Here is a 23,748-nt window from a genome sequence, read left to right on the forward strand (position 1 = left end):
CTGTAGGCTGTGTAATCACTAGCTAGCATGTACAGTATTACCAAATCAAGAAATATGAAGGTCATAAATGACTAATGTATATTCATATGTCAACATAATTGTGTGAAACAATGGTATTGCATTGTTAGTTGCCAAATAAACTTAATATAAATGTTTTAACATGTATGATTGATAAAGATTTTCATGGGACAGTACCTCAGCGGTCTACTTCTTCCACATGGAGATTAGAAATGTAAGAGGTAAGGCGGGCAGGGGATATTTATGAGGGGAAAACAAGAATAGAAGTGTGCAACATTAAAAGGGCCACTGACACCAACAAATGGAATGAGCACTAAAATCAAACACGGAAATTAATGTTTACGCTAGTTCAGGGTTGCTAGACTTTGACTGTGTACTACACGATCACACGTGGACGCCCGAAAGCTATTTTTTCTGTACAACCATTATTTGTAAATCGACCTGCCCAAGACCATTTTCGCCCGCACACTGTCATTACAAGTAGCCCAATTTCTAGAAACCTCCCCATCTGGCATTACTGGCGTTATTCCTTTCTTGTTCCTTACTAAACGTAACATTGGAATGAGAATTCGGTGGACTAACGACGCCTCCTTGTGGACTCGTGACTGTAGTGGTTAGAAAAGCCCGAACTGATACATCCAGAGACAATAAAATGACCGAGACAGCCATCGCGGAGTCCCAGCCCCAGAGCAGACATCTCATTGGCTAAATTAATATGGTCGGCGGGGCCAGTAAACAGACCAGCATTTCCTATACCGCTTAGGTATGCCTCTGAGGGGCGGGGTCAATAAGTAGACCAGTCTCTCCCAGCCTGGATTTAAAAAAGGAAACCCAAAATAAGGGCGGATATTAACTTGGGCTGGCTCGGTTTCCTGTACTGTCTCTGATATAAGGCACCGTAGGCCATTAAAAGCGGTCTCTTTCCTGCCTATCCTTCGACGAGGAAGGCGGTGTTTATTTTACCAACAAGTTCATCGATAAACATCAGACAAAATGGTATGTCGTTTTGGAAGTGTTTTACTGTTATTCGGTGGATTGCAGATTCTGTATTATTGGTGTCTAAATAGTTAGTGTACCAATTCTCTATCCTGAGCAGTCGGTTTTAAGATTGAAACCCGGCTGGGCAAAGCAGCCTTCGGTTGCCCAAGATGGATGCTCCCTTATTTTACGGCATGACGACGTTTAGAAAGCCGCAGTGGATATTGACGTTATTTGCCTTTGAGCTAATTTGAAAGCTAGCAATTTCTTTTAATTATATTTTGAAGCTTGTGGTTGTTGTCTGAGTCTGTGCAGTCAAATTTGCTGTTTTTGTATGTATCTGTAACCACTGTTTTTACTTTCGTGTCTGTTCAACTGGGCCTGTGACTGTGGCTTTGCTTTTGGAAGGCCGGTACATGACATGGCAGTGTTTTAAAACAGTTTGTAATTGTAGTTAACTGTCCCATCGTTAACCTAAGAGCTACTGTAGGTAGTTTGTTAGGTCATAACATCCATGTTTGAGAAATGAACCAGTTGTTAGTAAAATGTCAGTTCAAACGTGGCATATGCATAGCGGTACATAGCAAATGGAACGCAGGAATAAAAGACGCCAGGATTGGCGCACGCTCAATTTCTATGTGGAAATTCTTAAACTCCGTGTCGTTACTCATCCAATTTCGATATTTATCGGATTTTGCTGTATAACACTTAAAGGATTTTTGAAGTTTGTGTTAAGTTGTGTTTTAAATTTTAAAAACTAGTTGATAGGTTTCCATTATGGCACTAACAGGCTTACCACTGTAGTCAACGCAGCTAGTTTTTAGCTGTAATGCAGTTCATGGCTGAAGATGACAAAAATGTTTGGTTGGCTTCCATACAAGCAGGACACTCAGATTTTAATCAGTGAAATGAACAATGCCATGATTCGACAGCAAGTTTATTTTGAAGGTTGAGGAGAATTAGGAGACTCAAGAATCTTTCCCACAAAATAATTTTACTTGATTGTTCCATTGACCTAGCGAGTACTGCATCTGTGGCATTCATTTTAAATGTCTAGGCTTTTATAAATTCCAGTAGGGGGACGTAGGGCGTATAGTGCGTCACTGCTGAAATCAAACAAAGGCATAGGTCTGGGTGAGGTAGAAATATAACTTTGTAGTCAACAGAATAATCCCTAGACAACTAAATGTTTAAATGAGAGAGCTGCCAGTGTATATACATCAAAATCTCTAAGGTTTTAACTGTCCTCGGTATTAAAGCATGGTGTGGTTGGTCTGTAGATTCCAGTCCGGTGTACTACAATAGACAATTGCTAAGTTACAAACATTAAAGACATGCCAACTACTGTAAAGATATTTATGCTAGGCATGGCAAGTTCACATCAGTCTTACATAATGTCACATGTTTTTGGGAACAACCATGGTGAAAGATTTGAATGGACTGTTACGAATGTCTGAAGACCCACCAACATTGTCTTTGTAATGGTTTGTTCTATAATATAGTCAGTTGTTGAGTGTCTTCATTTATCAGAACTCTTTATATGCCCTTCAATTTATGTTGCCCTGTCATTAATGTTATGGGTCTTTGATTATTCATGTCAATGGGATGCTGTTCCGATTTTAAAACTGTTTGCCCCAACATTATCTACCTAAGTAAAAAAAAAAATTAAACATCCTGTTTTACAAAGACTGTGTTGATCTTTGTCCCCTCAGGTGAACTTTACAGTGGACCAGATCCGTGAGATCATGGACAAGAAGTCCAACATTCGTAACATGTCCGTGATAGCTCACGTGGACCATGGCAAGTCGACGCTCACGGACTCCCTGGTGTCTAAAGCCGGGATCATTGCAGGGTCTCGTGCTGGAGAGACGCGCTTCACAGACACACGCAAAGATGAACAGGAGCGCTGTATCACCATCAAATCCACGTATGTAGGACACCTATTATGGAAGGCAGTTTGCAAAGTGTTAGGCCACTAAAACCAAATTGCCATGTCAGGTGCATTCGGGTGTTTTGTTCCTAGTTGATACAGTCCAGTGAAGATGGCAGACAACTCGATATTTGCCTATCTGGGTAGATTGAGTTATATTTACAATATTATGTTTTGTGCCATTTGATTGTATATGGACCAAACGGTCATTGATCTCGTCTTTCTGCAGCATATCCAGTCCTGTATCATCTGGGATATGGTCTGGTTTTCTACTAAAATGTTATTCACCCGTTCGCTTTATCCCCTGGCTTCTCTCAGGGCCATCTCTATGTACTATGAGCTGGGGGAAAACGACATGGCCTTCATCAAGCAGACCAAGGATGGGCTGGGCTTCCTCATCAACCTGATCGACTCCCCTGGCCATGTGGACTTCTCCTCGGAGGTCACAGCTGCCCTCAGGGTCACAGACGGTGCCCTGGTGGTGGTCGACTGTGTCTCAGGTAGACTTCCACTGACTGTCCTGAATGACTGTTCCAGCTAATCCTTTCCCAATTGGTGTGTCTCAACCCCATCTCTCCCCGGGTCAGGTGTGTGTGTGCAGACAGAGACCGTGTTGAGGCAGGCCATCGCCGAGCGCATCAAGCCGGTGCTGATGATGAACAAGATGGACCGGGCCCTGCTGGAGCTCCAGCTGGAGCCTGAGGATCTGTTCCAGACCTTCCAGCGCATCGTGGAGAACGTCAACGTCATCATCGCCACCTATGGAGAGGATGAAGCGGGACCAATGGGTGCCATCATGGTGAGGGACACGCCCGAGGTGTACTGGGGGTTTAGTGGTCGGCTGAGTGGGGCTTCGTGTACGCCAGCCAATTGACCGTTAAAGTTGTGCTTCTATGGAGGGAACAGGATTTGCATAATGTCTCCCCAACGATGACCTGGTCCTTGTTGTCCTTCAGATTGACCCCGTGATTGGCACCGTCGGGTTTGGGTCTGGCCTCCACGGCTGGGCCTTCACCCTCAAGCAGTTTGCTGAGATGTATGTGACCAAGTTCTCTGCCGGCAAAGACACCCAGTTGGGACCGGCTGAGAGGTGCAAGAAGGTGGAGGACATGATGAAGAAGCTGTGGGGCGAGAGGTACGCCTATGATGCTCATTTACATATTACTGTACACACCGTAATGGAATACATCATTGTCATATGCACAAACACATACTGCTATACACTCTCTTATACATTACCATCCACTAAACATGACTGCCACACTACATCTGTAAAGACCCACTGACCCCTCTTGGGGTTTGGATCCTGACAGAGACACAGGTGGAAGACTCAATGTAGAACTAGCGGGATGGACCGTTACAATGTGTGTGCGTTCCAGATTGACCGAGCTACATGTTTGGAGCAGGTTACCATCTCAGGAACAGCACCAGTGTCATATAGTAATCATTTCTACAGAGCTGCACTGAAAATGACATGGAATGCCCTTTCTCTCTCTGTCTGTTTCTCGGCACACTTGATTTAAATTGCCTGTTGTGCTGGGTGGCTTGTATCTTTTGGAACATTTCATTGGTCCTATGGTACAACTCCGCCTACTGTGCTTCAGACTAATTAAATGACGTGTGCCTGTCTCAATCACGTGCACACAGGTGAGGGCGTGGCAATATTGTTAAGTGTTTCCAGGTATGTGAGGTGGCACGGGTGAAGTGGCACGGGGAGCACCACTATGTACAGGGTTGTTTTCTATGGAGACCATGGGAAGACCAAAGGGTTGAAGACACACTAAAGACACTAAACACATTTGGGAGCCTAAATAGCAGGTGCGCACTCTTCTCTTATGCTGGCAAACAATCTGTCATGTGTTTTGGCTGTTGAGTTTTCGCGGTTGACTGTACCGATGCTTGCGAGTGACATGGAATGTAGTTAACCATTTCACTTGTCTTTTCTTTGACTCTTAATAGCACTGGTTTGGCAGATAGCAGCTATTTTTGAAGAAGGTTTTACTCAACGGTTATGCTTGCAAACAGGATGGAGGTCAATTCAGGAAGGAAAATTATGTGTTGGGGGGTGTGTTTTTAACTTCATGAATTGGGTGCCTTCCATTGAACTAGACCTCGACCCTGCTTGTGACTCAAGTTTGGATTTTTAAGTGTGCAGTGCTCTGGAAAAGAGCATCTGCTAAATGACTGAGATGTCAATGTGCATCTTTAACGGTGGTGTTTGTGACGTCAGGTTTTTTGACCCAGCCACTGGGAAGTTCAGTAAGACTGCCAATGGCCCAGACGGCAAGAAGCTGCCCCGTACCTTCTCTCAACTTGTCCTGGACCCCATCTTCAAGGTGAGTAGGGCCACGATTCGCCAGAGCATTCTGACTTCATGAAATGCATTGGTCAATTTCATCCTACTAAAAACAACCTCCCTCTCGCCCACCATCCAGGTGTTTGATGCCATCATGAACTTCAAGAAGGAAGAGACGGCCAAGCTGATCGAGAAGCTGGAGATCAAGCTGGATGCCGAGGACCGGGAGAAGGAGGGCAAGCCCCTGCTGAAGGCTGTGATGCGTCGCTGGCTGCCCGCTGGAGAGGCCCTGCTTCAGATGATCACCATCCACCTGCCCTCCCCCGTCACCGCCCAGAAGTACCGCTGTGAGCTGCTCTATGAGGGACCAGGAGACGACGAGGCTGCCATGGGTGAGGGGACGGATACACACACACACAATTAGTAATGGTAGATAACCGTACAGAGGAAATGGGCAGAACAGACAGACCAAACATAAAAATATAATTGACCACGGTAATGTTAAAACCCAAACTGGCCCTGGCATCTGTGTTTAGAAGCAGACTGGGGGCTGCCTTTTTTTCACACGACCAAATTGAAAGTTCCAGCATGGCTGTCTGTGTCAACCAGGAAAGGATGGCTTCATTGTCATGACATAATCCTCCCCTCTCCTCAGGCATTAAGAACTGTGACCCCAAGGCTCCGCTGATGATGTACATCTCAAAGATGGTGCCCACCACAGATAAGGGTCGCTTCTACGCCTTTGGCCGGGTCTTCTCCGGCTGTGTGTCCACCGGCCTGAAGGTCCGCATCATGGGACCAAACTTCACCCCAGGGAAGAAGGAAGACCTTTACATTAAGCCCATTCAGAGGTGTGTGAATGGTACCGTTTTAGAGCACCAGTTGTGTTTTTGCACAGTTGTGTTTGCAGGCGTGTCTTTCGTGTCCCGACTTTAAATATTGTATATTTCTGTCTCTGGTTTGTAGGACCATTCTGATGATGGGCCGTTATGTAGAGCCCATTGAGGATGTACCTTGTGGAAACATTGTTGGTTTGGTTGGAGTGGACCAGTTTCTGGTGAAGACTGGAACAATCACCACCTTTGAACAGGTGATAGTGTACACCTTTTCACATGTCACTCAGATGAATGCCTTAAACCTGGCTGTTTAAACTGCTTCAGCCCGCCCATGTCCAACTATCAAGGACGGAGGTCCCATGTGGGACCAGCAATGTATTCATGTGTCAGCTGTCCCACAGGCCCACAACATGAGGGTGATGAAGTTCAGCGTCAGTCCTGTCGTGAGAGTGGCGGTGGAGGCCAAGAACCCGGCTGACCTGCCCAAGCTGGTGGAGGGCCTGAAGCGCCTGGCCAAGTCCGATCCCATGGTGCAGTGCATCATCGAGGAGTCCGGAGAGCACATCATCGCCGGGGCTGGAGAGCTGCATCTGGAGATCTGCCTCAAGGATCTAGAGGAGGACCACGCTGGCATTCCACTAAAGGTGAGAAACAGATGTTTGGGATTGTACAGAATGAGAATTGCATCTCAAAATGCAGTTCAGTGGAAGCTTTGAAGGTGGTTTGTTCCACTGAGACACTGCAACTGTCTTTTAACCTACAGTAGCATGTCATGAATAAAACAAATGAAATCTGGTTCTACCTCCCCCACAGAAATCTGACCCGGTGGTGTCCTACAGGGAGACCGTGTCTGAGGAGTCTGATGTCATGTGCCTTTCCAAGTCCCCCAACAAGCACAACCGTCTGTACATGAAGGCCCGTCCCTTCCCGGATGGCCTGGCTGAGGATATCGAGAAGGGTGAAGTCAGCCCTCGACAGGAGCTCAAGATCCGTGCCCGCTTCCTAGCCGACAAGTACGAGTGGGATGTGTCTGAGGCCCGTAAGATCTGGTGCTTCGGCCCAGACGGTACCGGGCCCAACCTGCTGATGGATGTGACCAAGGGAGTCCAGTACCTGAACGAGATCAAGGACAGCGTGGTGGCTGGCTTCCAGTGGGCCGTCAAGGAGGTGGGTTGCAGGGTTGTCTCCGGTTCTGTTGGTGAAATATTGAATAGTAATGGAAACATGCTAAACTGGAGCATTAGGACAAATGACACGTCTTTACCATTGGGTGCCTATGCTGTTTAAATAGGTGTTCAACAACGACCAGTAGCCCTCCCATTATCAACAGCTCCCTCACCTAGCCTAGATACAAATCATTGTGGATCAGCAGAATTAGTTATTTCATCTTCTGCCTCGCCTTCAATATTCAACAGAATCTGTCGTGAATCACATGAGGCTGTTCTGTTCACACACCATCTCCTGCCATGACATTGTGTACCTACCCTTTTAGTTCAACACAGTTCAGTTGTGGAGCAGGTGATTTGTGTTGGCAAAACCGGTGTTTTTCTGTTTCCACCTCCTTTCAGGGTGCACTGTGCGAGGAAAACATGCGTGCCGTCCGCTTCGACATCCACGATGTGACCCTGCACACGGACGCCATCCACCGTGGCGGTGGGCAGATCATCCCGACTGCCCGCAGGGTCCTCTACGCCTGCCAGCTCACTGCCCAGCCGAGGATCATGGAGCCAGTCTACCTGGTTGAGATCCAGGTACGTCTCCCGGGAAGTTGACCGCATTCTTCAGCTGAATTGCAATGCGATATTTGGAATCCACAGCAGCATGTTTAGATGATGAATTTCCTGTTTCCAGTGCCCAGAGCAAGTAGTGGGCGGGATCTACGGTGTGCTGAACAGGAAGCGAGGTCATGTGTTTGAGGAGTCTCAGGTGATGGGCACACCCATGTTTGTTGTCAAGGCCTTCCTGCCTGTCAACGAGTCCTTCGGTGAGTGACGTTATCTTTAACTGCAACTAATACACCAGGTGTTCTGGCTAATGAGAAATTTGAGTTTTTGGAGTGACTTTTGAGAACAGCCCTGGGGGCTGTTCTCTAAATGGGAACCAGTTTATCCTGCATGTCTTTAACCACAACTAGCAGAGGCTTCAAGCTCTAATATTTTTGTCCTCCTTGCCTCCAGGCTTCACAGCTGACCTGCGTTCTAACACTGGTGGCCAGGCCTTCCCCCAGTGTGTGTTTGACCACTGGCAGATCCTCCAGGGAGATCCCCAGGACCCCACCACCAAGACAGCCCTGGTGGTGGCAGAGACCAGGAAACGCAAGGGGCTCAAAGAGGGTATCCCTGCCCTGGACAACTTCCTGGACAAATTGTAATGTTCAGAATCCTAACTGGACCCATAGCCACTATGACCCCCCCCCCCCCCCCCCCCCCGGGCACATGTGTAGATTTGCAAATGATTGGCAGTGGATAAGCAATATGGAGATTTTGCCAACATGGATTTATTTGCATATTGCATATGGTTTAATTTTCTAACCGTTTAAGATGTACACAGTGCCCAGAGGAAGGGACTACGGTTTGTTTGGAATCGAGTTGTCGTTCATTTCCCCTTCATTCCTTCTGTTCCTCTGTATGAGGGATGGACAAGTACAGTGCGCTGTGAGCTCAGTGGCGTTTGGCTACAATGAAAACATGGTGACACAATGTGTAAAGCATAATAAAGATTAATAATTGTCATTTGGGTTTTGTTAATTGGTGTTAACTGTTAAAGCTGAACATCCTGTCATCTTCTACAGAGATGATACACATGGAAGTAATCAGAGGGCCAAACCCAGACTTTTCAACATCATTTAATCCATTTTGAATTCAAAATACATAAATGTTAAATGCCAGTATAATATACACAACCATAAACCACAGTTGTGGAGAACATGTTGGGGCTGTCAAAACAGTTATAATCGGACAGACATTCCAAAGGGGGAATCTTGACCATTTCCTTTAGTCACAAACAATTGCATCAAACCTTTGCAGTAGCTCTTTCTAATCTCCAATTCACCTGGGCTGGTCTGGATACTGCTGAAACCTACAACTACTAGCAGGGCAAGTCCCTTCACAAGTAGGCTTTCATATTCCAGAACTAAGTGTGGGCATGTGATGAGTATTACTACAACAGGTTTGATAAAACTCCAGCCAAGGTTAGGATATGGTTTCAGTAAAGGTTAAAGTGACCTTGCAGTTTGTGATCCTTAAGCTTTGGGCCAACTACTGTGACATCATCGGCACACTACTTGCTGAAATTCTTGCCAGAAATTAAACTACCCAGTGTTCCCAGATTTCCATTAAATATATTACGTGCAAGTAGTTTTTGAATGAGTAACAATGTGGATGTATATTAAAGTAATCATATTCACTAGCTAATCCTTAAATCACTGATTGGCCAGTGAATCATAAACCGTAACGCTAACTGAAGTATAAATTAGTTATTTCTGCCTTGGTTTGAGGTACACTTTTTTTAATGCTTTGGCCACAAACAATAGCTACAGGATGAGTCAACATTTAGGTGTCAACAATATGAACTTTCAAAAGGGGGATTCTCACAAGGCAGGGACGATCAAACGGAAGCCACCTCGCTGGCCTGCTCACCCTTGTGGATGATTGGTGGTTAGAGCATCAGACTGGTACCCAAGAGGTTGCTAAATCAAATCCCAGAGCCACCTACATAACCGGTAATTCTGTCCCTGAGCCAGTCAGTTGACCCTAATTGCTCCTCTAGTGCCCAATATAGCAGCCTTGACACCTCCAGTTTGGATGGGCTGGGTTAAAAGTCAAACTTGAGCTGGACGTTGCGGTAAATTGACGACTACTTCAACTGAATCATTTCCTGGAATGCTTTAGGCCTTGTGGTTGTCCATTTCCCAAAGCCAAGACCTCCACTGGACCAGAGAGGTGGGGTTATTTTCATCACATTCAAAGCCTAATTCCATGTCAACCTCTACTCCTATGGTGCAATTAGAGAAAATGTAAGCTGGTGATTGCCCGCCCCCCGCCCCAACTATCCAGTATTCTACACCCTGAGAAACTAGAGGAAGGGTGTGGGGACTGGATGGTCATTGATTAGCACTGACCAGTAGAATGGATCCCATTTGAACAAACCTGATTGGTAGGGTAACAGTCTGGACATACATAGGAGTTCCTGGGTCTATCTCACTCCCTACAGGTAAACAGACAATACAAAAGGTTGGCATTGGAAATAAATGTCCTACCTTCATTCTTTGCCTAAGTAACAGTCAATAAGTTGTGAACAATTTAAGACTCTTCCCCCCCATCCATTCTGTACCTTAATCCCAGAAATATGGGAGCCACGGTATGTTGACCCAGGCCTCTCACACCCTCTCTCACCCTGAAATAGACCCCTCTCTACAGATGGTATGCAATAAAAGGGGTTAGTTGAGAGTGAGGGAGAGAGACAAGGACCATGTTTGAATAGCTGACAACTACCATGCCTTGCTCTGTGACAGGCCTGGGCACGTGGAGGCTCCTACCAAACTACAGCAAATTCAAAACTCCAACCGATGACATTTCCACCATAGATATCGTCAAGGAAATACCACTGGGCATAGTATGGCATTTGTTAAATATTCAAACAGAGCCGGAGTCTCTCAGCAGTCCTGTGACCCCTGAGATCATAAGGTCAGCTTATGTGTAGAAGATGACCTCTGGGATCTGGCCATCCTCCACTGAGGTGCCATTGTTGTTGCCTGCAGCGTAGCAGAAGGTGAAGCAGGTCTTGGTGCCGGTGGAAGACGACTCGTGGGTCACCTTGCGCATGCCCTTGGTCCCGTAGTGAGAGTCGGGACCCTGAAGGAGGGAGTGAGGATGAGGAAGGAGGGGACGGACAGATGAAGAAAACAACACTGTTATTACAGTCAGTGCCAGGACAGCAGACGTCTCCAGTGAGGGAACAGGGACTGGGGTGAGGCCGGTACCTTGAGTGTGGCACAGGCTGTGTAGTTGACGTTGGGCAGGATCTCCACGGGCTCCTTGAACATGACTCTGAAGGTGTTGGACGAGCCGTCGCAGCTGAAGCCCGTGTCGTTCTGACCCAGAACTGTGTTACTGTCCGTGTGGATGATCTGGGAGGATGAAGGAACACCTTATAGAAACTGCTCCTATTCCTTTCATTGGGCCAATTGGGATCCGCGTCTACACTGTTCCCAAATACATGGTTAATAAACACAAATCCATGCCAAAACCAGCGCCCACCGATTGTCTAAGCCAGCCTGAGCCACCAGAACAGCATCCATTCTAAAAATGTTAGGACCTCTATGGGAGTGACACCATCCTCTCACAATAAATTCCATCATTCTGTGTTGTGTGGACGGTGGCATTGCTCCTGAAGGATTCAACTAAGATCTGTTGACTGATGCGGCCATATCGTCGGAGCATCTTTCTTCCAAACATGTCCCAATCACAACTCTCAAAATGATGGGATGATAACTGCTCATTTGTCTGGAATCACTTGCTATATAAAACCACCAGCTTGTAAGAACCTTTGTTTTGACAGTTACATGAATACACTGCACCCTCAACAATGACTTAGGAAAGAATAACCTGTGATGGAATTTGATTTCTTCCAATAAATTCTATCAATCCAAATAACGTGGGATTCATGTGGTTAGCTGACTCGGACACTACCTGGATGTTGACTTGGTAATCTGTGGGTCCGTGGATGGAGCCGTAAAGCCCAAATCCCACCACAAAGATCCTCCTATTCACTGAAAACCTTGGAGAGGATGAGAGGAGAGGAAAGGAGAAGAGTGATTATCTCCTGAGGCAAACATCCTGTGATTAAATTAGTGTGTGTGTGTGTGTGTGTGTCGGGTTGGCGCCTGTCCTCACCGGATGCGGTCACTGGTTCCACTGTAGCCCCAGCGACTCTCCACCTGTCCAAAGCGTGTGATGCTGCACTCCTTCCCCCGCAGGCAGCAGCGAGGCCGGTCGATGAACTCCACGCGGGGCTTCGGGTTCACGGTGAAGTGAAGGAACAGACTCACCACCTCCCTGTCTGTCAGGATACTAGACTGGGCCGGGCCTGAAAAGACACACACAAAAGAGACAGGAAGAGTGAGAGAGAGAACGGGTGAGAGAAAGAACGGGTGAGAGAAAGAGCGAGAGCATGTGTGCTACCTGCGGCAAACTCCTCGATAGTCATGAGTGGAAAGCGGATGAGGGTGAGGGCCTTGCCCAGGACCCTGCGTTTGTTCTCTGGGGTGGGCTGTAGCTGCTGCCGATGGGCCTCTGCCTCCGCCCAGCGCACCGCCGCCACAAACAAACGCACCTCCCGCACGCCCAGAGTGTCCCTCTCCAGCACAGCCACCAATGTATCTGAAAGACATGGGAGAGACGGAGGGCGTGGGTGACAGGGTAAGAGAGGGTTAGGGGTGGGGGGGTACAGAAATAGGAGAGATCGAAAAGCAGGACGAAGCAGATGTGACACACAAACGCTGCACTAGTCAAGAGTCCAAAGCGAACTGTGATACCCAGATCTATGTCCGTGAAGCCCTCTGCCGCCAGCGCGTCTCCAGTGTTCTTATCGATGTTCTCCAGACACAGGCTGGCGAGCTGGGGCTCGTCAAAGAGTCGAGCCTACAACACACGCGTTCAGACATCGATCAGAGATGCCCACAGTAAACTGTGGTTTATATGAACTGATGAAGAACCTATTCATCTAATCCAGTCTTGTTTTGGGACTGCAGCCAAGTCAGACAGTACATCAGTTGCTGACCTGAGTGAGAAGCATGAAGGCATTGTCAGCCCGTAGGTTCTTCTTGAGAAACTCCACACAGTGGGCCTCTAGGGCCGGCACAGCGTACTTCTTGGCTGTGTACAGTGTCGTCATCACAGTCTCAGGCCCTATCTGGACTTCATCAGAGTACAGGAACCTGGAGGTGGATGAGATTAAATTACTATATAGCCAACCTGGTCTCAGAATGATGACGTTGACTATTTTACGTACATTTTAGGCAGGGAATTTCATAAGATATATTACGTGCAGTAAAATAACGTTATTGTCGGAATGAAAAATAAAAAGCTGTAACCGTGGTTCGAACCGGTGACCTTCCGAATTTTACACAGAATACCCACTGCTCCACTGGGGAACCTGTAAATACTCCTGGCGAGTGGTGTTGTCACAACATAAGTTTAATGTGTTTGAAGTGATTTTCTTTGTAATCCTAACCCAAACTATAACCCAAACCTTAACCCCAGTGCGGTGATAGCTAACCTTAACTTTAACCCTAACCTGAACCCCAGAGCTGTGAGACGTAACCTTAAACTAACCTTTTTTGTTTCCTAACCGTAGCCCAAACCTTAACCCTGGTGCTGTGAGATCAAACCTTAACCCCAGTGCTGTGATGCCTAAAGTCAACGTAATGTTGATGATAAAAAGCTTTTGTAACATATACTAGCGACCTTGCTATTGCTGTTACTCATCTAACATCCCCATGTCTGGTGTGGGGTAGTGGGTAAGGTGACTGGTATGTAATCCAAATGTCGCCGGTTCAAAACACACGTCTAACATCTTGTCAAAACAATCTTCTTTCATAGCATTCATAAAAAATCATACGTTTGTCTGGTGTTCATATTATATTTTACGTTTTAACCTGTTTGAAGCGTACGATCACACCAGTGTGATCAAGCTAGAGTGGTCCCTGAAGTGTACAATCACACCGGTGTGATTAGAATGTCTTGTTTAGATTCGCACCATTAGCATGCCTAGCTACAAGTAACGAAACAATGTTAGCGCTGTTATTTACTCACATTTAGTTCAAACAGTGTTTATAACTTTATGTCCTGATTGTAATTGTTTCAAGACCACACTATGATATTAACCAGGTAGAAAGCATTACCCGTTGTATGCTTTTTATATAGTTTATTCATTTTCACTGCAAGGAATATTTGAAACTCACGCATGAAAAGGCTAATAGCGCTCGTAACATTTGATTGGTTGTAATAGCGTTTGTAAGATATGTTACGTTTGAATAATTTCGTAATGTATCATACGTTTTGGTGGCGCATTGTAATGTAACCTAACGTAACGTCACATATCATACGAAATCAGGTGCCATGGATTTTCGTAAAATAGTCTACGTAGGTTCCTGAGACCAGGTTGATATAGCGGGAGACCTTTAAACTTAGGGCACACAATCATGAATGGCATAGATTAAGGGGTTCAATACATTAGACACATTTTGTATTGTAAATATACAAAATTCACAACATTCAGCATACTGACCGGAAAATATCTTAACCAACTGTTTTTTTCTTACTTTAGCAATGCCAGAAATGCAGCCGGCTCCACATCTGGAAGTTCGATCTCTGTGGAGGTGGTCGCCATACCTCCGTTGAACATAGCATCAAAGACTGCACTTCCCACAGCCAGAACAAATCTAACAAAATGTATAAGTAAAAAACATAAAACGTTAACCCTTCCGTTGTTCGTAATACCCGAAATTTCGACACCGTACTTACTACGATTATTTGTTGACAAACAAGAAATCCATAACTTAACGGGAAAAGTGGTTTGTTCATACCTGTGAGCGGGAATTCGCTGTACACCCATACCTTTCCCCACCAAAAAATGAACGTCACTCAGAACCTCGTTATTGAACAAAAACGCAAAACGTTCCTTTACGGTGCTTTTTGTCGCCTGCCAATTGTACACTGGCTCCCGGTAAACCAAAACAGCAGCAGCTGGTGCTGACGACAACGAGGAATGAGTTACCGGTACACTTGCAGCGAAGGCATTCGTTGCTGCAGTCGCAGTCATGTTCGTAGGGGTGCTCGACATCGCTCCAGATGACCCAGCCGCGGCGCTTTGAGCTGCGGCTTGCTGAATAGAGTTCTGTACAGTCGGTGGAGTTACAGCTGCAACACTGGTGCTTTCGCCTCCGACAGGCCCCGACTGTGGGTTAGTGCGCCTTGCAGCCCCTTGGGCCCCTCCGACCGCACAAGCGGCCCCACTGTTGGACGTAGACATTGAATAAGCACTGTTGCTGGGCTGACCATTTCCCAAAGGCCCAGGGCCTGTTAAATTCAGGCAGGGAGGTCTGCCTCTCTTGTCCCCAGCCGCCATCTTGAATCTGACAGATTGTGGGAGCGGCGTGACGTACACCATAACAAAACACTGGCTTGAAGTGTTTTCATTTCTGTGCAAGCGCATTCATGTTATGGAAGCCCATTCCCCCCATCGAAAATGAAATGCCCATAGTATCTCAAACATTTGAAATGTGTAAGTGAATATTTAAAGTCAACATTGCGAAACGTTACCTTTATTTCCATCCATCTGGGATGCAGAGCAGACAGCAATACATTTGAAATGCACCTTCTAACCATAGACAGGGAATATTAGACAGCAAAACTATGTGAAATACATGGTATTCGTGTTTATTCAAAGTATGTAAATCATTTTGTGCAACTTATTGTGCAAAATGTGTAGGACCCTGTACACCAGGGGTGTTGAGTCTGCTCAAGGCTATTCTTCAGTTGCTTGTGTTAGTCAAGACTCCCCTTTTGTGAAAGAAAGAACAAAATGCAATGTTCTGTTCCGTAGGCTCCAACCTGGCTCCAACAACATTTATCTAGCTTACACTCAAGCCAAAAAACAGTATCATATTGAAACCATTTATGACACTAATCAGTAGTAAAATAATATTGAAGCACTATTTAAATAGTAATGTTTGTTAAAAAAGGACCCACTTATTTCATACATTAGTAAACTTATAATACATGATTGCAAATAGTATTTTATCACACAGACAGTATACCCTTTATATAGTTTTGGAGTATATTTCAAGTTTATGGAGGAAACCGACATCAGAAATAAAAGCGCCTTCAAGTTCTTGAAAGCAATCATATTTTACTACTCAACTGGCCAGAAAAGAGATAATAAAAAAGTAGAGTTAAGGGTATAAAGATAATACGTCCACTTATGTGGGTCCCTGAAAAGCGCTATATTAGTTTAATGTATTATTATTATTATGTGATCTCAATTATTTTATTCAAATGAACAAATCAATGACACTCTTACATAAATAATATACTCAAATATAAAAAAAAACATTGTCATGCATGAGCTGTGAACAACAAATTATTTTAAATGTTTCAACTACATAAGAGTATCTTGATTACTTGATATCTTGATTACAAAAGATTTTTAAACAGCATTTACTGACCAGCTTCAATTTATTTTTGTTCTGTATCATCTCATGACACAAGAACATATCGTGGATTACGTAAAACTAAAGAGCTCCCCTCCTTTGTCTAAACATTGCACTAATCCATACTGATAGCAGTAATTTTACAAAGGATTTCAAAATTATTCACATACATTTCTTACATGAACCAGAACACGTAAATGGCCGTTGAAATTATTGTGTATGAGCACATATTCATAATAAGAACACTGTTTCAAAAAATATGTGGAAGTGGATGAATTCTTTTGACAGCCACTGTATATATTATATTCTCATGCTACACCAACAGATCCAAGCATTTCAATTCACTTCTATAATCCTTTTGTTTTTACATGGTGAACAGCAGATGTCCACTGAAAGTGGTGTGGTGGTTTATATTGTCAAATACCCTTGAATTCACCCTGAGACGTAGGTAGACCACATCTCCCACCTCCAGCAGTACTGAGACCCCATTAGAAGCATTCCCATAAGGTGAAGTATGGTGAGTATAAGCAATTAATACTTGCTGTCCATTTTTAACCAGGGCAGCAGATTAATGATATGAGCTGTGCCCATGTGCCCCCAGGTAGAACTGGAACTGGTAAACACCCTTCACTGGTACTGTAAAGAAACTAGTACCCAACACCCCACAAAAATGGCATTAAACACATAGGCCATGTACTGTGTATTTTTGTAGCACACAAAGTATTGATAGAAAATCGTCAACATTAATTGTTAAACTGTTGAATGGATCATCAACAGGATTTCATTATAAATCGTGCTATTATGCTCCGGCTCCATGAGCCTTAAGCTCTTCCTAAAAAAATTTCTGACATCAGCAAGTAGATGGACATCACTGGTTATTCTCCTAACAGCCTTTTTCCAGTGTACCATACCTGTGTTTGAATTATAGGCATTGCCAATGTTCGAGAAGACTTGTCTGTAGACCAGGATAACTTCAGCATTGTGTGGTCCTGTGGTACCAGCTGCTCCTGATCCCAAAAGTGAAGCAGAGAAAGCCACCTTCCTGACTGGCAGACAGAAGGACAGAATAACTCTATATGGGACTTTCTGTCACACTGAAAAGGTCATGTCACGGTCTTTCAACATGTATATTGGAACCAAAACCACATTTAAGATGGAGCTCATTAGATGTCAAGCTTTGAAAATATATTGGACATACAAGGCAATGTACGATGAAGACTCAGTAGATCACCCTGAGATGGTGCTGCTGTCACACTGAACTATATTGTGTTGCATAATGGTCTCACATTTCACTGCATGAACAGTGCAAGTACAGCTTTCAGTTAAGATTTCACAGTACAGCTGGTTTAAACACAAGGTAGAGGATTAGAGTACATTACTGATATTTACCTCCATGGCCGGTCTTCAGCATATTCACCACAGTCTTCCGTTCTTCCAACTCTCTTAGCTTCTTTGCCTGTGCTACAATGACATGAAAATTGTATTTTTTTAGATGGTTGTATATCATACAAGTATAATAGTATGATGATGGTGACTTCTGGAGCATTTGTGAGGCTACATTTACACGGTGAAAATGTTGCCCCTGGGCATAATTGATATCCAGATGTTGTTGTGTAAACATGTTACCTTCATTCTCTCTGTGCAGAATCTCTACTTCACTCTCAGTGGTATTTGACCTGGCTGTCAAGGACTCAAAGGCAGCTGCTTAAACTGTAATTACATTTAGACATTTTGAGTTTTAATATACAGTGTGAGTTATACAGTACAACGTTCAAAATGTGGGGGAAAATACCTTTAATCTCTCTCTTCAAAAATGTAATCTGCTCAGTCAACATAGCTGTCATGCCTCTTAGCACAGCGTGAATGTCTGGCTGGCAGGTTTGTTGGAAATAAGTTGAGTCAGGAGCTTTGGATCCCTGTGTTTCAGTCTGAATGTCATTCCCTCTGCTTTTCCCACTGCCTTCATCCTCCATGTCTCTTTGAACCTGTGCCCCAGACACACATAAAGCACAGCAATGTCAGCATACCGACAGTAGTCGTCATCATCAGGCCTTTTCTTTAGGAGTGCTATGTCTAGTCCTTAATTCTCTCCTTTATAAACCCTCATCCATTTAACCATTAACAGGTGATAACACAGTTAAATGCAGGAGATATATAATGTATTATTACCAACATCCCCCTCAACTTGATAGATTTAGCTTGAATGTGCCCAGACGTATATTGCATTATATGCCTTGACAGCTAATCAGTAACTTTCTGTTATGATTGAATCAGCAGATCAGTTTTCAAGATAGAGCATGTTAAGCCCAGAGCAAAAAATACTCCAATTAGGATGTGTTTTTTTTAGAGAAATGTTTCTTTTGCAAAGTAAACCTGGAAACTTTTGGGGTTCTTTAAACAATTTCTGCAAATCACTGTCTGAACGTGAGTCATAATCTTCATAGTTTGAGTTAATATTATTAATGGAATGTGTTCCGTTTGATTCAAATAAGCCAGTATATTGTTATCTCTGCTTGCTTGAAACAAGGGTGACAGGACCGTGCAATCGCCACAGCTGCAGTGACAATAAAATAGTAATTAAAATTAATTAACAACAAGAATTATATTTAATTCAAGTGTTATTTTTAAAACCCTTGTTTTATCATTGCAATTTTAATTCAGGCCTACACGTGGTCTGTATGTGCCTGTGGCAAAAACAATAAGACATGTTAAAGTGGAAAGAGGCAATTGCAAATTGAGAAATGCAATAGTGTATAAAACCAGTATTTCGGGTCGGTTTTATGTTACAGTGGATATAAAAAGTCTACATACCCCTGTTAAAATGCCAGATTTTGTGATGAGACAAAGATAAATCATGTCAGAACTTTATGTGAACAATTCAATTGAAAAACAAACTGAAATCTTCAAGGGGGAAAAATGAAAAATAAAAACCTGGTTGCATAAGTGTGCACACCCTCTTATAACTAGGGATGTGGCTGTGTTCAGAATTAATCAATCACATTCAAACTCTTGTTAAATAGAAGTCATTACACACCTGCCATCATTTAAACTGACTCTGATTAATCACAAATAAAGTTCAGCTGATGGGATCCTCTCTAGTAGGATTTTCCTGACATTTTCTTAATTGCATCTCAGAGCAAAAGCCATGATCCGCAGAGAGCTTCCAAAGCATCAGAGGGAGCTCATTGTTGAAAGATATCAGTCAGGAGAAGGGTAGAAAAGAAATTCCAAAGCATTAGATATACCATGGAACACAGTGAAGACAGTCATCATCAAGTGGAGAAAATATGGCAAAACAGAGACATAATCAGAAATGGACCCTCAGGGAGGCTTCCAAGAGGCCTACAGCAACATTAAAGGAACTCCAAGAATTTCTGGCAAGTACTGACTGTGTGCTACATGTGACAACAATCTCCCGTATTCTTCATATGAATGGGCTATGGGTGGGGTGGAAAGACGGAAGACTTTTTGTATAAAGAAAAACATCCAAGCCCGGCTGAAGTTTGCAAAAACAACATCAAGTCCCCCAAAAGCATGTGGGAAAATGTGTTATGGTCTGATGAAACCAAGGTTGAACTTTTTGGCCATAATTCTAAAAGGTATGTTTGGCACAAAAACAACACTGCACATCACCCAAAGAACACCATACCCACAGTGAAGCATGTTGTTGGCAGCATCATGCTTTGGGGATGTTTTCCTTAGGCTGGAACTGGGGCTTTAGTAAGGGTGGAGGAAATTATGAACAGTTCCAAATACTAGTCAATTTTTGCACAAAACCTTCAGGCGTCCGTTAGAAAGCTGAAGATGAAGTTCACCTTTCAGCACGACAACGACCCAGAGAACACATCCAAATCATAGACTGTAAAAAAAAATGGACGACGCCCTTTCGCTCTTTTCCATTGGTGAAAACTGAAGCCGCCAGTGTCCCGATACGGCGCTGACATCTTGGACTTGTGCCTGCGCAGATAGCGATCTTGGGACCAGTTCTGCGCAGTAGTTATGCGCAGTAGCGAGCAGGAAGTAAAGCCGTAAAGCCGCGAAATCAACGGCCCCACCCCTGTGCCCTGCCCTCACTCTCCCTCGCAGAATGCGCATACCGTAATCAATCGCAAGTCCAAGTACAGTACAACCTTTGCTTGGTAAACCTAGACGATAAGTTATAGCCTAACTTACATCATGTTTAACCTTAATTTAGAATAGGCCTAATACAAAAATAATTGGTAACTTCTAGCTAACGATCACCTGCTAGCTATTAACGAGGTTTGTTGTCTTTAAGCTAACGTTAGCTAGCCCATTACATTTATTTACTAATTAAATAGCTTATAAATTTAACTTACCGAAAAAAATTCAAAGATCGATTGGAAATGCCAGATCGGTTAGCACAATGTACTGCAGAACAACCCATTATGTCCGTGTGAAATTATATCAATTATAGAAATGTAGACATTAAATGTAAAGCTCCATTCCCCTCAGTCCTCCGAAGGAGGATGGCACTTCAGTGGCTCCTCGGCTCAGATAGCTGTCAATCAAAGCTGTGAATCACGACATCACCACACCGTTGTTAGAGCATTAAATAACTAACTAAAAACCAACTTATTTTAAAAACAAACTCTTGAATTTACATTAGCGTGATACAAACTACAGTAAATGACAGAAACCAGCTTCGGAAAAAAGATAATTGAAGGGTAATTTAATTGTTTAGTTGGTCTCGCGTCCCATTGAATAACATGGGGAGGGCAGGGTTTATGACCTATACTGGGACCACTCACCAGGGGGCGATCGAGACGTTTTGGCTTCACTTTTCAGGGCTTGTGCGGCACGCTTGATCCAAATCCACAAAAGCATGGCTTCACCAGAAGAGGATTAATGGTTTGGAATGGCCCAGCCAGAGCCCAGACCTGAATCCAATTGAACATCTGTGAGGTGATCTGAAGAGGGCTGTGCACAGATGTCCTCGCAATCTGAAAGATTTGGAGCCCTTTTGCAAAGAAGAGTGGGCAAATATTGCCATGTCAAGATGTGCCATGATAATTGACTCCTACCCAAAAAGACTGCGTGCTGTAATAAAATCAAAAGGTACTTCAACAAAATATTAGTTTAAGGGTGTGCACACTTATGCAACCAGGTTATTGTGAGTTTCAAAGATTTCAGTTTGGTTTTAAATGTAATTGTTCACATTATAGGTCACATTAAAGGTGAAAAAAGTTCTGACATGATTTCTTTGTCTCATTCTTTTACATCACAAGAACCTGGCATTTTAACAGGGTGTGTAGACTTTTTATATGCACTGTATATGGACACTTTTTCAAATAGCAAATAAACTCACTATATGCGTTCATGCAATCAGAAAGTAGGTATTCCCAACTTTAAGTTAGATACTGTTGATAACATTGTGATCTTGCCCAGTGCCCAAGATGCTTAGTATGTCTAGGATTGATTGGCTGAAAGATTCATACCCTAATTCCTAAGTTCTAAAACAATGTCCTGAAAACAACCATTTTTTTTTGTACGGAAGGAGAGACTCCAATCCCCTGGGTCTCCCTAAAAACACAACATTTCACCCAAAGAGTGGAGTCTTTAGTGCAGCAGTGTGCATGATGCATATTTTATATATTCCTTAGCAACAGCAGTAAAGCATATAGCTTGATTGCACAAACAGGAAAATAGCTGTTATACATTAATATTATAATAAGTAGATTTAAGTTTGAAAAGTTAAAATTAAATTGTGACAAACTGTAAGTAAATGGTTTTGACAAAATTGTGTCTTGTCTGTAAGTGCTGTCTTCTACTAGGACAGAGGTGTCAAACCGGTTCCATGGAGGGCTGAGTGTCTGCAGGTTTTCGCTTTCACTTTCTACTTGATTGATTAATTATGTCACTAATTGGTTAAATTCTACCCTCACCTGGTTGTTTAGATCTGAACTAGGAACCAATTTTTAAGGATAAACCAATAACCTTTAGACACTCGGCCCTCCGTGGAACTGGTTTGACACCATTGTACTAGAACATCTGCTTCTACCATAGCTGACTCAACTCTGTTCTCTTTCATATACCTACAATACTGAAAGCTTTAGGTCACAATTAAGAATATAGCTGATAGGTTCAATGTATACGATTTTGGCAAGCAATCGTGCCTGACCAAAAACCTCCGGGGCTAGGGCCTTGAAAACTAAGGTCTGGTGACGTCGCTAGTGTGTGTCATTTGTGTGAATGTGTGAGTAAAATTATCCTACCCAATGTAGGGTTGGCCACGTTGGGTGCGTTTAGGGAGAGGTTGGATCACGTGGTCACATCATTTTTTTTTTAAATCCATACAGATTCTGTCAAACAAGCTATTATGCAGGGATTGGGTAAATCGCGATGGTGCTAATCGAGCAGCATTCCAAGTTATCACATTAAGTTTAACTGTGTCCATTGTTCGTTGTCCACAAAGTTTGCCTCGGGTAAAAACGTTTACATTGGTGCATCGAGCTTACCTCAATTTGAGCTGTTACCAGTATTAGCCAAGACCACAAAGATGCAAGTCGGGCGAAATGCGGTGTTTTTAGGGAGACCCCCCCCACCCATCCCGTGATGTCTCGTGGCCCCCGGCTGCAGCTGCTTCTCGTCACATCAACCGTGACGTCACGCGGCGCCGAGCTGTCCTCGCGGCCCTGGTGCTGAAACAAGATGGCTGTGCGCGCGAGAGGAGCAGGAGTGCATTGCAGAGAGAGCATATGGAGAGTCTTTCAACTGCAAAAGTAATAGAAATATAATTTAAAAACAGGCGCGTTCCATTGTAATATGTCATCGATTCATTTTTTTATCCACTACGGAGATATTTAACCTGGGTTTAGACGTACATGTGCACACCCAGAGTAACTGAGGAGTAGCCAAGCGCAGCAGTGAAAACCCAGGCGGCCGGTAGAGGACAGCCGGGGACGCTCAGTCACAGCTACTTTCAGAGATGTCCCTGCTCTGTGTCGGAGGTAAGAGAACATATAGATAATATTTATACTGTTACAGTGTTATGTTTCATACTTATGTGATGTGAATGTTCTACGTAGTCCACATAATAGGCTAGCCTATATCAAATGAGTTCTAGCATGTTTTTGAACCAGGTCTGCAATAGTGCTTAATGACCATTTACCCAATAACCATGATAGCCTGAGATGTTATAGTAGCCTCAGGAAGAATGCCATATGTAGAGTGACTTGTTATCGTTTAATATATATTTTACCATTCATTTTTTTTAATGTCGTAAACTCTATCCACACCTGTACATTTGGTCGGCATACAGTGGGCTATGTGGGCTATGTTCTGCCGATATAGTAGGGTATCCTATACTGACTTCTAAAGTCCAGGATTTCATTTTTTATGTGATACGTTTTCTTGGTCACAGATCTTCGTGGTTTTCTTGGTTGAAATTTTAGAGTTATATTTGAGATGCAATAACATTTTATCAAAAGTCACATTGTTGAGATTTAATTAGATTAAT

At 43.8% G+C, this 23,748-nt stretch overlaps 3 protein-coding genes and 1 long non-coding RNA gene across 6 annotated transcripts in view; 2 read left to right on the forward strand and 2 right to left on the reverse strand.

Moving 5' to 3' along the window:
* Positions 1–888: 888 nt before the first annotated feature.
* On the forward strand, positions 889–8,790 carry LOC105020501 (elongation factor 2-like). Its single transcript, XM_010887616.4, has 14 exons — positions 889–1,014; positions 2,709–2,923; positions 3,245–3,426; positions 3,514–3,725; positions 3,883–4,061; positions 5,157–5,262; positions 5,362–5,614; positions 5,878–6,073; positions 6,189–6,312; positions 6,460–6,702; positions 6,872–7,225; positions 7,627–7,809; positions 7,910–8,042; positions 8,236–8,790. The coding sequence occupies exons 1-14, from the start codon at positions 1,012–1,014 to the stop codon at positions 8,427–8,429; spliced, it is 2,577 nt and encodes an 858-aa protein (XP_010885918.1). The 5' UTR covers positions 889–1,011; the 3' UTR covers positions 8,430–8,790.
* Positions 8,791–8,887: 97 nt separating this feature from the next.
* Positions 8,888–15,226, reverse strand: LOC105020507 (BTB/POZ domain-containing protein 2). Its single transcript, XM_010887629.3, has 9 exons — positions 14,646–15,226; positions 14,382–14,501; positions 12,839–12,995; positions 12,594–12,699; positions 12,241–12,438; positions 11,953–12,145; positions 11,749–11,836; positions 11,040–11,186; positions 8,888–10,911 (listed from the first exon to the last, which is right to left on the reverse strand). The coding sequence occupies exons 1-9, from the start codon at positions 15,185–15,187 to the stop codon at positions 10,750–10,752; spliced, it is 1,713 nt and encodes a 570-aa protein (XP_010885931.3). The 5' UTR covers positions 15,188–15,226; the 3' UTR covers positions 8,888–10,749.
* Positions 15,227–16,476: 1,250 nt separating this feature from the next.
* Positions 16,477–22,810, reverse strand: LOC109615177. The gene is made up of 5 exons (XR_002196153.2): positions 22,748–22,810; positions 18,064–18,256; positions 17,898–17,981; positions 17,661–17,732; positions 16,477–17,317 (listed from the first exon to the last, which is right to left on the reverse strand). It is a non-coding gene; the product is annotated as an uncharacterized LOC109615177 (long non-coding RNA).
* Positions 22,811–22,935: 125 nt separating this feature from the next.
* Positions 22,936–23,748, forward strand: part of LOC105020519 (protein unc-13 homolog A) — a 43,025-nt gene continuing 42,212 nt past the window's right edge. For all 3 annotated transcript variants that reach the window (XM_034291571.1, XM_034291574.1, XM_034291572.1), the window contains exon 1: positions 22,936–23,239. In XM_034291571.1, coding sequence (XP_034147462.1) covers positions 23,218–23,239 — 22 coding nt within the window. In that variant the 5' untranslated portion in view covers positions 22,936–23,217. The remainder of the gene's footprint in view (positions 23,240–23,748) is intronic.

The sequence above is a fragment of the Esox lucius genome, chromosome 3 (genome assembly GCF_011004845.1).
Source record: "Esox lucius isolate fEsoLuc1 chromosome 3, fEsoLuc1.pri, whole genome shotgun sequence".
In the NCBI taxonomy this organism is placed as follows: Eukaryota; Metazoa; Chordata; class Actinopteri; order Esociformes; family Esocidae; genus Esox; species Esox lucius.